General features: G+C 38.1%; 2 protein-coding genes across 2 annotated transcripts in view; both read left to right on the top strand.

Moving 5' to 3' along the window:
* LOC116290494 (uncharacterized) overlaps positions 1-15,124 on the top strand; it is a 45,104-nt gene that overhangs the window by 19,085 nt on the left and 10,895 nt on the right. Inside the window, exons 12-17 of the mRNA XM_089025026.1 lie at positions 2,164-2,432; positions 2,554-2,650; positions 2,730-3,119; positions 4,660-4,976; positions 7,539-7,683; positions 14,998-15,114. Of these exons, the coding sequence (XP_088881152.1) occupies positions 2,164-2,432; positions 2,554-2,650; positions 2,730-3,119; positions 4,660-4,976; positions 7,539-7,683; positions 14,998-15,114 (1,335 nt within the window). The remainder of the gene's footprint in view (positions 1-2,163; positions 2,433-2,553; positions 2,651-2,729; positions 3,120-4,659; positions 4,977-7,538; positions 7,684-14,997; positions 15,115-15,124) is intronic.
* LOC148904607 (uncharacterized) lies at positions 9,632-12,155 on the top strand. Its single transcript, XM_089024927.1, has 2 exons — positions 9,632-9,776; positions 9,872-12,155. Exon 2 carries the CDS (start codon positions 9,891-9,893, stop codon positions 12,153-12,155), a length of 2,265 nt encoding a protein of 754 aa, XP_088881053.1. The 5' UTR covers positions 9,632-9,776; positions 9,872-9,890.

Here is a 15,124-nt window from a genome sequence, read left to right as displayed (position 1 = left end):
TCTGTAGCCTCAACTTTGCACCCCTACTGAAGAATAATTCTTTTTATTGGTCTTTAGATTCATTGGGTTCTGTTTAAAAAAAATCAAATATTAGTAGCTGCGGAAACGATGCATAAAAGGCGTAGATCTTCAACAATATTATATGATACCGGCAGTGGACGAACGGAATCTTAATTGTTCTATCTATGTCTTGCATTAATTCAACAGTCTCGTCATGCTAAAATAAAAATTAGTACAAGGCGTTCCTAGAGCGAGTACAGTTTTAAGATTTGCGTGACGAGTCTAAATTTTGTCACTTGCTCCAATTACTTGTGTTTATCATACATGACTCATTATACTGTAAACATCAAGAACAAAGTAAGACAATGATACAAATTCTTATTGAGATTAAAAATGATAATTTTATATAGTTTGTAAACGTATAGTTAGGAACATTTGTCATAGTAGACATCAAGGCTCGCAGCTAGCAGTTGTCATTGATGATCTAATCAATTCTGACAGGTCAAGGTTTATTTCGATTTCCTTGGCTAACGTGCTGATTTCAGAAATAAAATCTCTACTACCAATAAAATTTACTAGAAAAATTATAAAGAACAATAATTATTTTGAAGATTCAGAATGGCAGAAGTGGCAAGAAGTAATGCAATGGAAGGTGGATATCTTGTAACGCCAGAAGGACAATTAATTCAGGTAAATGTTTACGTGTTTGTTTAATTTTACTCAGTGCCAGCGACGGGAACTTTCGGCAAAAAACTACCTAAACTGAAAGAAATATCTAAAAACAGCGCTAGCATTCAAAAAGTAACAGAATGTAAAATGGATAGCTATGAAAACTCGGTCTTTTGATAGTGCAATTTCCATGCATGTAATAAAGCATTCAATTCGACTCCGGCATTAACTGGAATCTTTGAAGTTGTAGTTTGTTGACATTTGACCCTTAAACCAGTAAGAAATAAACAATGTTTTTGAAAAGCAATAACTTGAGAAATACTTCGATTTTGAGCTTCAAATTTGGTACAGTTTAACTTTAATAGCTTATCTTTAAAGAAATCAATTTTATTCCCAAGAAAAGTAGGTACCAGTAGATGCTTTTGCTCGATAAACATAGCTCCTTTCTTTCGGTAATTTTTCAGTACCGTTAGTATTTCGACATATAATAAATAATTCCTTCCAGATACAGCAAAGTTTTATAGCTAGTTTAAAAGCTGAAATGTTACCCTAGGTTTGTGAAAAGTTTCAGCTCGATTGGGCGAATTTTGTAGCCACAGCGACCATTTGTTCTTGGGGTATCCTTGGGACGATTATCGAAGCCGAAAACCGGCGCTTGGCGACCATTTCACTCTTTTGGGATTTTCTCAAAAATAAAAATCCGCTGGAATCTTTTAATATGATTTTTGTAAATGGTCCATCCAAGGGTATCTTCAGGCAAAGTATGAAGAATTTGACCAAGTGGTCGCTGAAATCAGGTTCTCGACCCTTACAGACAGTCGCTCTTAAGTCTTCCATTTTGTCATCACTTGTCAAATAATCTGTTGTTCTGGACGGTCGCAATGTAGGATCTTTTTACGAGGACAAAGGAGCATTTGGACTCAACGTTATTGCAAGCGACGGGACATTTCCGGTCTTGATAAAGTCACGTTTTCGATTTGTCTCAAAATTTTGGCTTTTCCAATCAAAAATTGCAAGAAGTTTCAATAATATGAAAAACAAAAGTTTAAAGTTACGAAATTTCAAAAAAAAATTTTTTCGAGCAAATCGTCATTTTTCGTAAGGTATCCTAATACCTTAATTTAGTATATTAATTTTTATGTTTTCACTTTTTTGGCCTAAAAATTCTTTAACATATATTTAATAACATCTCATTGCGCTCAAATCCTATTTTTGATATTCTTTACGGTTAAAACATCTCGAAAAAAATGAAGGAATGGGTAAAGAGTTTTTCTCTTTTTTTTTCTTCATGTTTTTGTATTTAATTAGGTATCAGTATATATGTAGGAATATATACTACAACCTTCCTACAATATCATATATACACTCGATTGCAGGAAGATTGTAGTATATATTTCTACATATATGCTATATATATATACCCTCTTGTTTGTAGGGAATCCTTCCTCCAAAGGTGAAACCTTTTATTTCAAACATTTTTATTTTATATTTTAGCGTACATTCTTAATTGGTACAAAACCCTCTTCTCAGAGAATCTCATATTATTTGCTCCTCTAACGAGTCCGCTCATTAATCCAAAAGCGGAAGGATGGCGATGCTTCCGATTTTACATCCAAGGCCTCAGCAAGGCGAATCTTGCAATAAAATTTACAGTTGTATTCCAAACAGAAAATAAAACTATAGAGGAATGGAGCTACAGTACTCCAACTAACGATTGGGTATTTATTCAACTGCCAATTCCAGAAAAGGATGAGAGTTTACAGGTAAGATTTGGCGATGGTAGTTCTCGAAAGGAAATGTACTAGAATAAATCTAGATGGACTGGAAAAAAAACTAAGAGTGCTGCAAGTTGATCAGTGACAAGTAGCCATTTTCTTTTTGCAGATAAAGGTAAAAGAACAAAAATCTCTATATAACTTTAACCGAAGGCTACATATTTCTCAGATTAGTTATTTGAAGGAACAATGCCTGAAGATTCCAGGTACGAATCAGTCATCCTGTGGTCTTAAGTAATAGAGTCCCCTAAAGAGCATTCTGTAATTAAAGTCTTTATTGTTTAGTACATCAAGAATGTCAAGGATACCAAATTCTCAATTATTCAGATCGTAGACAAGACGTCATTGCAGAGGAGGAGATATTCCAAGGTTGTGACGACCATCTTTCCACCACCGAATGGTACCGAGTGGTCGGTTATGCTGGAAATCAGTTGGCAAGATCGTGTATAAAAAGAAAATGGTCCTGCTCTGCTGAATATATGGGGTGGATCAATGGCCAACTTCCTTCAGTAGAGGAAGGGGTAGTTGAACGTCAACTCTGTTTTGCGACAGGAGACACGTGCTGTACTAAGGAAACTGTCGTAAGGATAAGAAACTGCAAGGAATATTTCGTCTATCAGTTTCCGAGAAAGGTTCCATCTTGTCCATCAAAGTACTGTACTTTATATAGACAAAGTGAGTTAAGAATCACGATAATTATGTTTTAAAAATGATCCGTGAAAAAAACGAGTTAGAGGTAGATTAGCCAGAAGTAGAAATCCCCATATTTATCACTCCTTAGTAGATGAGCCATTGTTGTTTTTTTGTTTGTTTTGTTTTGTTTTGTTTTGCTTTGTTTTGCTTTGCTTTGCTTTGCTTTGCTTTGCTTTGCTTTGCTTTGCTTTGCTTTGCTTTGCTTTGCTTTGCTTTGCTTTGCTTTGCTTTGCTTTGCTTTGCTTTGCTTTGCTTTGCTTTGCTTTGCTTTGCTTTGCTTTGCTTTGCTTTGCTTTGCTTTGCTTTGCTTTGCTTTGCTTTGCTTTGCTTTGCTTTGCTTTGCTTTGCTTTGCTTTGCTTTGCTTTGCTTTGCTTTGCTTTGCTTTGCTTTGCTTTGCTTTGCTTTGCTTTGCTTTGCTTTGCTTTGCTTTGCTTTGCTTTGCTTTGCTTTGCTTTGCTTTGCTTTGCTTTGCTTGCTTTGCTTTGCTTTGCTTTGCTTTGCTTTGCTTTGCTTTGGCTTTGCTTTGCTTTGCTTTGCTTTGCTTTGCTTTGCTTGCTTTGCTTTGCTTTGCTTTGCTTTGCTTTGCTTTGCTTTGCTTTGCTTTGCTTTGCTTTGCTTTGCTTTGCTTTGCTTTGCTTTGCTTTGCTTTGCTTTGCTTTGCTTTGCTTTGCTTTGCTTTGCTTTGCTTTGCTTTGCTTTGCTTTGCTTTGCTTTGCTTTGCTTTGCATTGCTTTGCTTTGCTTTTTTTTGCTTTGTTTTGTTTTGTTTTGCTTTTGTTTTGTTTTTGTTTTGTTTTGTTTTGTTTTGTTTTGCTTTGTTTTGTTTTGTTTTGTTTTGTTTTGTTTTGTTTTGTTTTGTTTTGTTTTGTTTTGTTTTGTTTGTTTGTTTGTTTGTTTGTTGTCGTTGTTGTTGTTGTTTTTGGCTAACTTGTACATATAGATTACTTCATAGAAAGTGCGGCGTACGGGATTATATTCACGAGTTGTTTGTTGTTTGCTCGAAGACTCGTTCGTTCGTGTTTTACACAAACAACTCGTCGGTTCGTATTCATCCCCATCTTTCTTCCTTACTTCAACGAGAAAAGCAGAAAGCAGCTCGTCTAAATCTCTTGGCTGGATTTCTTCCAGGTTTTGCTGCACATTTTTTGTCTCGAGATATTAGGTCAATAAAGCAAGGTCTTTTTGTTTTCTTGGTTTTGAATAAACTAATCTACCGGCACATGTAGTGGCACAAAACGACTCGCCATTTTGTTCACATCAACAAAACTACAGAAAACGCAAATTTGCTTTGGCGGGAAGCCATTCAAATGTCACAATTGCTCGTTTTATGATTGGTTGGTTTGGTCAATTTTATGTTTTGATTGGTTATATTTTTTACACTGTGAAAAGCTGTATGCGACGCTGATTGGTCGCATTGCATTTTTCACCAGTGAAATATAAAGCATAGAGATTTTTATAATAGAGATTTATTGTATGGAATTCTAGTTATATATAAAATAAAAACATTTTTTTGTTTGTACAGAATGTGAAGATAATGCCATTGGTGTATCAAACAACAGTATTATACCAGATACCAGTTTGACAGCAACTTCATATCATGATAACAGATATCAACCCCACCATGCGAGAATTGATTACAGTGGATATGGATGGGCACCAAAGACTACTAGTAACTCGAGTGACTATCTACAGATAGACTTAGGTGCAGTGTTTACCATATGTGCTGTAGCTACACAAGGTTGCGGACACCAAAATGAAGAGTGGACAACCGAATACAAGATAGCAACATCTATTGACAATAAAAACTGGACTCTTTATCAAAGTGGTGGTAAAGTGAAGGTAATAAAGCATGACCGTATCATATCGCTCTGTAATATCAATCCAAAGACAAATGCATACGTTTCCTTTAGGAAAAATATGCCTGAAGCCGAACTGATTGCTTGCACTGGGGGTGTTGACTGCGCTAGTCTCCCTCGCATCCGTTTTTAGTGTGGGTCGTCAAGCAACGCTCCCTCTCCACAAACGGCTGCTTGCATTCGAACTACATTCCTTTCTCATTGTTTGGATCGTGCCAATGAGGTCGAGCGTATTGTTTCCTATTGAACCAATCACAGTGTCCAAAAGTATAAACATGATGAGTTTCAATTGAGCTGCCGAAGAACATCTTCGAAAGCGATCGGTGCGGAACATTCGCCGTTTTTAACTTCACACCGTTCTTCCAAGTGAGCTTATGTTCACAGCACTAACTCTTAAACTACGTAACAGTTTGAGAGTTGGTCATCCATTAGACTTATTAGCGACCTTTAGATACGACGACGAGTACGAGTAACGCTAAATCTTATTCGATTTTCGAATTTTTACAATCTAAAGTTTCAATCTATGTATACGATCAAGACTACAAAGAGATGTTTAAAAGTTAAAAACTCGTACTCGGACTCGTTCTCGTATTCATCGTCAGATCTAGAGGTCTCAATTAAAGGAGACACAACAACCAACGATGTGACCAGACTCTTGTGTATATTTGTAGCCAAATACGAGAGGCAGTGCTTAGTAAATTAGAGATTTGCCAAACCCTGTTGGAAGATTGACAAAAAGAAATACTTTCTCTTCAACTATAGTTTTGATAGCCGACTTCTGATGCGCATTTAGATCAGGAATACCGAACTTTGAAGAAACGAGGCCAAATACTTCTTCTATCGATGCCATCTGAACGAGTTGAGAATGCGAGATAAAAGATGCACGGTGATTGGTCAGATCAAAAGTCCGCGAACGGTTCTCTAAATATAACCCGTCTTGTGATTGGTCAAACAATGAGAAAGGAATGTAGTTCGAATGCAAGCAGCCGTTTGTGGGGAAGGAGCGTTGCGTGACGACCGACACTAAAAACGGATGCGAGGGACACTATGACTGCGCCGGGTCTACAGTGATTCATTGATCAACAATCCTCAATGTAGAAAGCCAAAGTTACCTTTACAAATTTTACCCCTCAGCCAGGTCGACACGAACCACAGAGCTGTGGTGTGATGGGTGGTGTACGCTGCTAATGCGTCGTTTCAATCGCTATTAGTCCAACGGGTCTTCGGTCGCTGGTTCGACTCCAGCGGGACGCCAAATACGAATCGAGTTTGTTTGAATGTGTATGTTGTTCTCCTCCTTGCCGTGGGGATTTTTTCCGGGTTCTCTGGGTTTCCTCCTTCCGTAAAAATCAACATGTGAGTTGAGAGTCATGTGTATATAATATTCAAATGTAGTTAGGAGTGTGTATAGAGAATACGCAGTTTAAAAAGCTTATATAGCTTTGAAGACAACCGCATATAAATAAAAACATATTTATTTACAACATAACTGAGATATAAAGCGCGCTCTGATTGTCTCTGCATCTATGAAGAAATGAAAATGTATGAAACTCGTATGAAGCACGCTGGTGACGTCAAATTGGTGAAAATTTGGTGAAGATTGCAAGCACTCAAATTAAATAAAACTAAAAGGACTACTAACTGGTCTACCTTTCTGTATTTTTTAATGAAAAATATATTCATTGATTTCCTTTCTATAAAAAGTTCATAGCGTTTTGTTTGAGCTCAAGTTTGGCTCACTAAAAAACTCGCCCTTCCACCGGCTAGCTCACTGCAGCGAAATCGAGAAGTCTTGCAGTTGAGAAGTCAATTAGTTCAGTTTTTATTACTCAATCCGCCGTACAGGTCACCACAGTAGTCCAGCAAAACACCACGATGATTACTGGAATCCATGTAAAGCCAATGATGTATTCTTTCTACTCAGTTTTCGAAAAATAACTGGTTTAAAATGTTCAGATAATTTGTGATGCAGCCAAGCTCCGACAAATATCACTAATTTGACTTCTTCTCGGTCAATGAAAAACTTTCTTGTGAATAAAAACGAACAAGACTTCATTTATAAACTGCTTCCTTTGCATGATTTTTCCGCAAAAACTGAGTTTTGAAAATTAAGTTTACGATACAAATTGAGGTTTTTTCCCCCTCCGAACACGAGACTTGACTGATTTCAAATTTAGCTCGAAAAGTAGCGTGCTCGCATCTTAGGAGAATCTGTGCTTTGATCAGATCGAAATAAACAGTTTTTATCGTGTAAAGTTGTTCTTTATGTGATAAGAGCAATGGTCAATGCACTAGCAGTGCGTAAATCTATTTATGGTGCACTTGGATAGTTGGGATAGCACGATGGTAGCTAGAGTTGCACTCGGCTCCGCTACGCTTACGCTACTATCGTGCGCTATATTGACCATTAATTTCTTAATTATTATTTTATTTTGGAGTGAAAGCAGGAAGCACTTACTACTGCGCTACCTGAGCCCTCATGGAAACATTTAGCATAACGAATTTTTTTCATTTTGAAAGACAGATTATTTGTATGACTTTGCAGATATTTCCCGGTAACAAAGACACAAAAAGTATCGTCAAGAATACATTAGACGATACTCGAAGTCTTGCCAGGCTCATAAGATTCATACCAACGAAATACCACAATTTCAAAGTACTACGTGTAGAAGTGTATAGATATATCAAAGGTAAGAGTTGATTCTTTTCTATGTAGTTAATGGCGATACGAAAAGGACAAACAAGGGAAATTCAAAAAGAAAAGAAAGGGAAAGAACTGAAGGGGCTGAAACGGGAAGTTTCTCAGGAAACTGAGATATATGATCTATGTTTGGACTGGTACTATATCTTAATAGCGGAGCTCCCGCGCGAGCGGAGCACCATATTTAAGAAAAAATAGTATACCATCGAGTTGATTTTTATGGCTTGGCTGACGTCACTTCCGTCCGTCCGTACATACATACATACCTACGTACGTCCTTGTACACAACATAGGAATCCCGCTTGATGTCAAAGCAAAACTACTCGCAAATGAGGCTCTAAAATGCACAGAAAAAATCGCTTTAGGACAAATTATAGACCAACTGAACAACAAATAAAAAAACTTCCATGTAGTCAAAGATGGAACAAGAAGTGTTTTTTAAGAATTCAGATGTGTGTTTTTTAGCAAACATCGTATATTATTATTTTTTATGACAAAGACTTTCTCCAAGAGAATATGAACTAAGAGAAGGAATCCTACCTATATAGCCCACCATCATGTGCACAGTTTGATGCTATTTTTAGCTTGGAGATATTTTGCGCGATGAACCTGATTGGTTGATTTCTTGAGGGTAGGCGGCTTCCAGTGTTGTAGTAAACAAAGCCTGTGTTTTTGTCGTGGACGGAGCGAAATATTGCGCTTTTCGTGTACTTAAACGATGCATCAAAGGGACTATCGCGCGGGCATGGTACCGAGTTAAAAATAGCATCAATGATTCTAAAAATAGCCCCAAAGTGTGCACATGATGGGGCACGGGGATTCCTTCTCTTAGTTCATTTTCTCTTGTTTACTCTCAAAGCTTTTAATATTTCTAAAGATAAGCTAAATTCATTTCAATGCTGGAAGAAATATAACACGGAGAGCATATTACAACAAATATTCGTCCCTTATTTAACGCTTTGTAAATCTTTAACAATTCGGCTGTTTTTGAGCTTCTCGAAAAGTAGTTAAGGCTTTTATGTAAGGAACAAAAATGTTTTAATTAAGAATTAGGATAAGAAAATTATTTTTTAACTGATACCAGTTTGGTTTTGACGTTCAGGGGCTTCATTTTACTAGTTTAGTTTGTTAATGATCTCCAGCTTTTTTTTTGCATTTTCTTTTCTTTATTTCATTGCGGTAAAAATACGTTTCTTTTGCGAAAACATAAAACTCTTCATATGCTTAACCAAACCGGCATCGTTATGTGAAAAAAGCAAAAGTAAGCTTATATTTTGCTCACCTTTTTTTAGCCAGTTTTCAAGTCTGTCTTATAGTGGCCGTGTTAATTTGGCCATTAAAAACTGAGTTCGGAAATCTCCAAAATTTCGATTTCAATAAAAGACATCCAAGGTAAATTTCACTAAACCTGATATTGTATTGGATTATCTGTAGTTATCTTTCGTCTTTTGAGTATTATAGTACACTCAATAAAATTACTCGACTCTGATTGGTCGAGAGGAGTACAATTATAGCGTTAATTGTACTCCGTAGGAGTACCAAATTAAGTCGCTATGGCAACACGGCCAAAACAATGTCAAAACAATTATTTTCTATCATTTTGTGGTTAAAAAACATATAAATAAAGTTTTAGAGCCGTAAGAACTAATCTTTTTTATGCATTTCAGTTGCGCGATGGACTGAAAATCGGCCGCCAAACAGACAAAGATGAACGGCGTCGCTTTCATTTTTTCCTGAAATTTTGTTGAGTGAAGTATCAACAAAAAATCGCACGATCTTCTCGTACAATTTGGAATTAATTGATTAATCTCAATATATCATATGAATCTATTCTCACATCTTTTTCTTATTTACATCAAGTTGATTATAAGTTCACTAATTTTTCAGTCATTATCATTATTATCACACTATCATCTATTCTCTTTCGCCATACTACACATTATGCCCTTATTATGCGTACTTTCTTGCGCATGCGCAAAGCCCACATTCCAAAGAAAACCATTGTTATGCAAATAGCAAACAGGTATATAATGTGAACGCCGGACAGACCAGGCCTCTCCTTTCTTTGTGCCAGCGCACAAGGTAAGCTCACGTTCCTTGCTTGTTTTACTTGATACAATTTTGTAAACGAGTTGACTATTAACGGGACTTTGTTCCTATGCCTTTATATTTCTCAGCAAATTTGCCTGAAGAAAAATGCCGAAGACTACCGAAGAGTCTCTCCATGCAGATAATACTGACGATTTGTCGCTTCTACAAGATGACGGTCCATCTTTGTCGACCGAGCTGTTCACTGAAGAGTCGCTGTCCTTCCTACAACAGAGATTAGGAATAGACTCCATTGTGTCGGCGATAGATGATTTGTCTAACCTCGTAAAGAGATCTCAAAACGTTAAGGTTGATGAACCATCGCCTAAACGTGCTCGACTGAGCTATGATCCGAGTGCCTCACTCGGCGATTTGGCAAGCGATATATTATCTGACGACGCCGAATTTGAACTCCCGCCCTCCATCTTCGATGATCAAGAGAATAAAGGTCCCAAAGTCAAAGAAGCTTTGGCGAAACGAGTAAACGAATCGTTTACTACTAAACCTATTGAAGACAAGATGAAGCCTCTGCTTCAGAAATATCACACGCCTGAGAATTGCGAACTTTTGTGCGTGCCACGGGTGAATTCACCTTTGTGGAACGAGCTTCCATACAAAGCAAAATCTGTGGACCTTGGCGTCCAAGAATTACAAAAGATGATTGTTAAAACTGGTCAAGTTTTAGTGTCTTTGGCTGAATCAGCTATAAAGGCCAAGAAGGAGAAAGAACTCCTTGAACCACAAGAGCTCCTTGGAGCCCTTTCTGATGCTCTTGCATTCATTGGGAATGCTGGTTTTCAGACATCACTCAAGCGGCGAGATTTGCTCAAGGCTTCTCTCAGCAAAGACTACCAGTCTTTATGTTCCGCTTCTACTCCAGTTACAACTCATCTCTTCGGAGATGACTTGTCTAAGAAAGTAGACGATATTGCTAAGGCGAACAGAATTGCCGTCAAGATCACCAAGAATCCTGATACTCGAGCAAGTGGTGGAAACAGAAACCGCAATCGTCAAGGACAAGGCTCTAAGGATTTTTTGTCCTCAAAGCCGGGCCCAGCCCGGCGCAACAACAATTACAACAGATTCAATCAGAACCGCTCGACGCCTCGTTACGAGAAAAAAACAGTCGACAGAGTCAGACACTGCTGCTTAGAAACACAAGTAAATGATGTAAGTGTTTCTCCTTTTGCTGGTAATCTAGCTCATAAAGTCCATGAATGGTCTAAGATCACCACAGACCCTTGGATTCTACAATCTATTCAAGGTTATCGTCTTGAATTCGAGACAAAACCACGGCAATTTCGTCGTCCGGTCTCTCGACCTCTTTCTGACTCAGATCACGCTTTAATTGCCTCTGAGGTCGAAAAATTGCTCTCTAAACGAGCGATCGTTAAAACGAACCATCTTTCAGATGAGTTTATCTCGAATTTATTCTTGGTTCCCAAAAAGACAGGTGATCTTAGACCAGTCATCAATCTTAAACCACTCAATGAGTTTGTTCGTACTATCCATTTTAAGATGGAAAGTATAGATTATGCCAAGCATTTGTTGCAACCAGGCGAATTTATGGCAACAATTGACTTAAAAGATGCTTATTTTAGTATTCCTATTCATCCTAATGACCGGAAATATTTACGGTTTACTTGGGAAAATTCGCTTTACGAGTTTTCATGTCTCCCGTTTGGGTATAAACTAGCCCCTCGTACATTTACGAAAATTCTCAAACCCGTCTATGCAGCTTTGAGATTCCGAGGCATTAGGGTTGTATTCTATATTGACGACACTTTGGTGATCGGCAAAACAGTAGAACAATGCTCTATTCATTCGCAAGAAGTGTGTGAATTTTTGACACGCTTGGGATACACCATAAACATTGCTAAATCCCAGCTCAACCCTTCGAAAACAATAACATTTCTTGGGTTTGTTATCGATTCAAAATCCATGACTATATCGCTTCCTGAGAGTAAGATTGAAAAGATTGTCTCTCATTGTAAACGGCTTTTATTGAACTCCGCTCCTACTGTTCGCGAGGTCGCCCAAGTTTCGGGTCTCTTAGTTTCTGCTTTCCGAGCTGTAAAGTATATGAAACTGTTCTATCGCTCGACCGAAATGTGCAAATCTGAGCTTATTTCTCGTGGCGTTTCTTTTGAAGACCCATGTCCACTGAGTGTCCAAGCACGCGACGATCTACAGTGGGTAATCCATAACATTGCTGATCATAACGGTTTAGCCTTGATTGCATCCGCACCCGATATCACTATAGCATGTGACGCTAGTGGTGTGGGTTGGGGAGCGTGTTGTAATACACTTAACACAGGTGGTTTGTGGTCTCTAACGAAACCACTCATCACATTAATTATCTCGAAACCTTAGCGGCGTTTTTCGCTCTGAAATGTTTGACTAAAGAATTGTGCAATGCTCATGTCCAGTTACAAATCGATAATACGACGGCCGTTTATTATATTAACAACATGGGTGGAATTCACTCTCCCGCTATTAACCAGCTATCAAGAACTATCTGGGAATGGTGTATAGCTAGAAACCTAATGCTCAGTGCCGTCCATGTTTCGGGTATTCATAACGAAACTGCGGACTTTAACTCTCGCCACTTTAATGACAGAACGGAATGGAGCCTCCATCCCACTGTGTTTAAGTGGTTGTCGCAGGCAACGTTCGATCCTGATATAGATCTTTTTGCCTCGCGCCTGAACGCCAAAGTGCGTCGTTTTGTGTCGTGGTCACCAGATCCGTCGGCTTTTGCATGTGACGCATTTTCTCTAGTTTGGAAAGATTTTAATGCGTACGCCTTTCCTCCTTTTAGCCTTTTTGCAAGAGTTCTAATCCAACTGAAGAGAGACAAGGTCCAACGTGTGTTACTCGTAACCCCAGTGTGGCCTTCCCAGGCAAAGCTTACAGTACTGTGAATACCTATAGGTCAGTGGTGTCCACAGTCCTAGAAGTAGTTTGTGGTCGCAAGCTCGGCTCCCACCTCCTAGTGACACGCTTTATGAAAGGTGTGTTTATGGCCAAACCTCCTCAGCCCAAGTACAGGGATACATGGGATGTCGGTGTGGTGACTGAGTATCTCGAACGTCTAGCTCCCTATTCTGGTCTGAAGCTGAAAGAGTTGACCCTGAAGGTGGCCACCTTAATTGCTCTAGTTACTGCCCAAAGGTGCCAGTCACTTCATAAGCTCAGCCTCGATAACATGTCGGTCTATGAAGACAAGATCGTATTTCTAATAAAGGACCGTATTAAGACATCTCGACCAGGAAAGACTTTTCCAAAGGTCGAGATTCCACGCTTTGCTGAAAACATTAATTTGTGCCCACGTGCACACCTCTTGCATTATATTGCTCAAACTGAATCCCTAAGAACTTTGGATGAGGGTTCAGTGAATCAGTTATTTATTTCATTTTGTAAGCCCCATAGGGCAGTTCGCTCGTGCACCATAGCTCGTTGGCTTAAGACTGTGCTTCAGCAAGCCTCTGTAGACACATCAATCTATAAGGCTCATAGTTTTCGTTCCGCAGCTAGCTCTGCAGCCCTACTTAAAGGAGCCTCCATTTCAGACATTTTGAAGCTAGCTGACTGGTCGGCTGCCAGCACGTTTAATAGGTTTTACAATAAACCTGTCGTTACTACAAGCAAATCTGTAGGTGCTATTGTCTTGTCATAATAATAAAGACTATGACCAGTACATTTTGATTGCATCTTCTTACTAATGTCATTTGGCATCATGTGTTTAAACACGCATAATAAGGGCATAATGTGTAGTATGGCGAAAGAGAATTGAAAATTAGACAAGAGGTAGACTTACCTTGAAGGATAATTGTAATTCTATGAGCCATATGGAACATTATGACCTTATTTTCCCACCCGGGTCGGAGCATGATATATGACTTCCCAACCCCTACTAGTGTTATGATACCAAATGTTCTTGTTTGTTTTAATCTGCACATAAGAAAAGGAGAGGCCTGGTCTGTCCGGCGTTCACATTATATACCTGTTTGCTATTTGCATAACAATGGTTTTCTTTGGAATGTGGGCTTTGCGCATGCGCGAGAAAGTACGCATAATAAGGTCATAATGTTCCATATGGCTCATAGAATTACAATTATCCTTCAAGGTAAGTCTACCTCTTGTCTAATTTTCAATTATATCCGTCATCATAACATACGCCATTTGTAATATTATTCCACTTATTATGTGATCATATTGTGGCCGCGCGTACTTTATTTGGAGTCATGCTCTTTTGTACGGACCATACCACTAATTTTTTATGTGGTTAAAGCCTGATAAATTAATAAATTAATTAATTAATCCAACTTGTACTCGAGGTCGTGCGATTTCGTCCTATACAAATGACATCAGAAAAAATCTGTTAACATTTGGTCAGCTACGATTTCAAGCTCACGCCCCCTCATGTAAGCTCATACAAATTATGTCTCAAAAACACGGTTTTTGGATCTTTTCTCTAAATAATGACTATCTAGGCAAAAAACAGAAGTGGATTCAGTTAATTCAACTATTCACAGACTGTATTATATGGTTTAGATTGAATGCTATTGAAAAAAAAACACCGTACTTTTTGAGTTGAATGTACGCTATTGGATGTTTTTTACCAGAATACATGACATAACCGGGGTCAAGCTAGAAAATCGTCTCTCCTTGAAATAAAAAGAGAATCTGTCAAAAAAACAGAATTGGATTTGAAAACCCCGGGCTTTCGTGAACATTTTGGATTATAATTCATAGGAATTTGTTAAAATTTAGAACCGTATTTTTGCTGATTTTATAAGCTCATACTATCTGTTGGCCTATACATTCGCCTCTTATGGTTTCTTGGTTTCGTAGCCTCGAAAACGCGCTAACTACGGTAGTTAGCGAAAGGACAGAAGATTTACGGGTCATTTCGGATGTGGTGCATTTCGATTCGATTTCACAGCATGGCTTTTATTATGGAAGATATTATCTTCATCTTGAAGAAAAAAATAATTTAAGATTTTTTTCCCGATTTTATGTTTTCCTTTTCAGATTTACTCAAATTGTGCTCCCTGTAGATTGTGTATCGGGAGCTCTGCTTTGAGGCAGTGCCTAAATATATATATATTAGTAATTTATTTATTGAGCGTTATTTATGGCAGTTCATAGTATTGTTCTACAATTGCTCTGTATTTTGACCACTGACTTTAACAACACATTTGTTTTTCAGAAAGCATTATTAAAAACGAATGGAAAGGCTGGGTGAAAAGACGTGATGAGAAAGTGCAGTGGAACGTACTTGATGAAAGTTCTTATGAAAAGGTTGCAAATGCCATAAAATCAAAAGGTAATTCATG

This window comes from Actinia tenebrosa, unplaced genomic scaffold (genome assembly GCF_029948245.1).
Source record: "Actinia tenebrosa isolate PJP-AT-01 unplaced genomic scaffold, QUT_ActTen_1.0 PGA_scaffold9__36_contigs__length_13948895, whole genome shotgun sequence".
Classification (NCBI taxonomy): Eukaryota; Metazoa; Cnidaria; class Anthozoa; order Actiniaria; family Actiniidae; genus Actinia; species Actinia tenebrosa.
Note: the sequence above shows the minus strand (reverse complement) of the source record. Positions and strands in the feature narration are given on the sequence as shown.

Coding starts and splice junctions, on each gene's coding strand:
- LOC148904607 (XM_089024927.1), top strand. CDS start 9,891: ATGCCGAAGACTACCGAAGAGTCTCTCCATGCAGATAATACTGACGAT.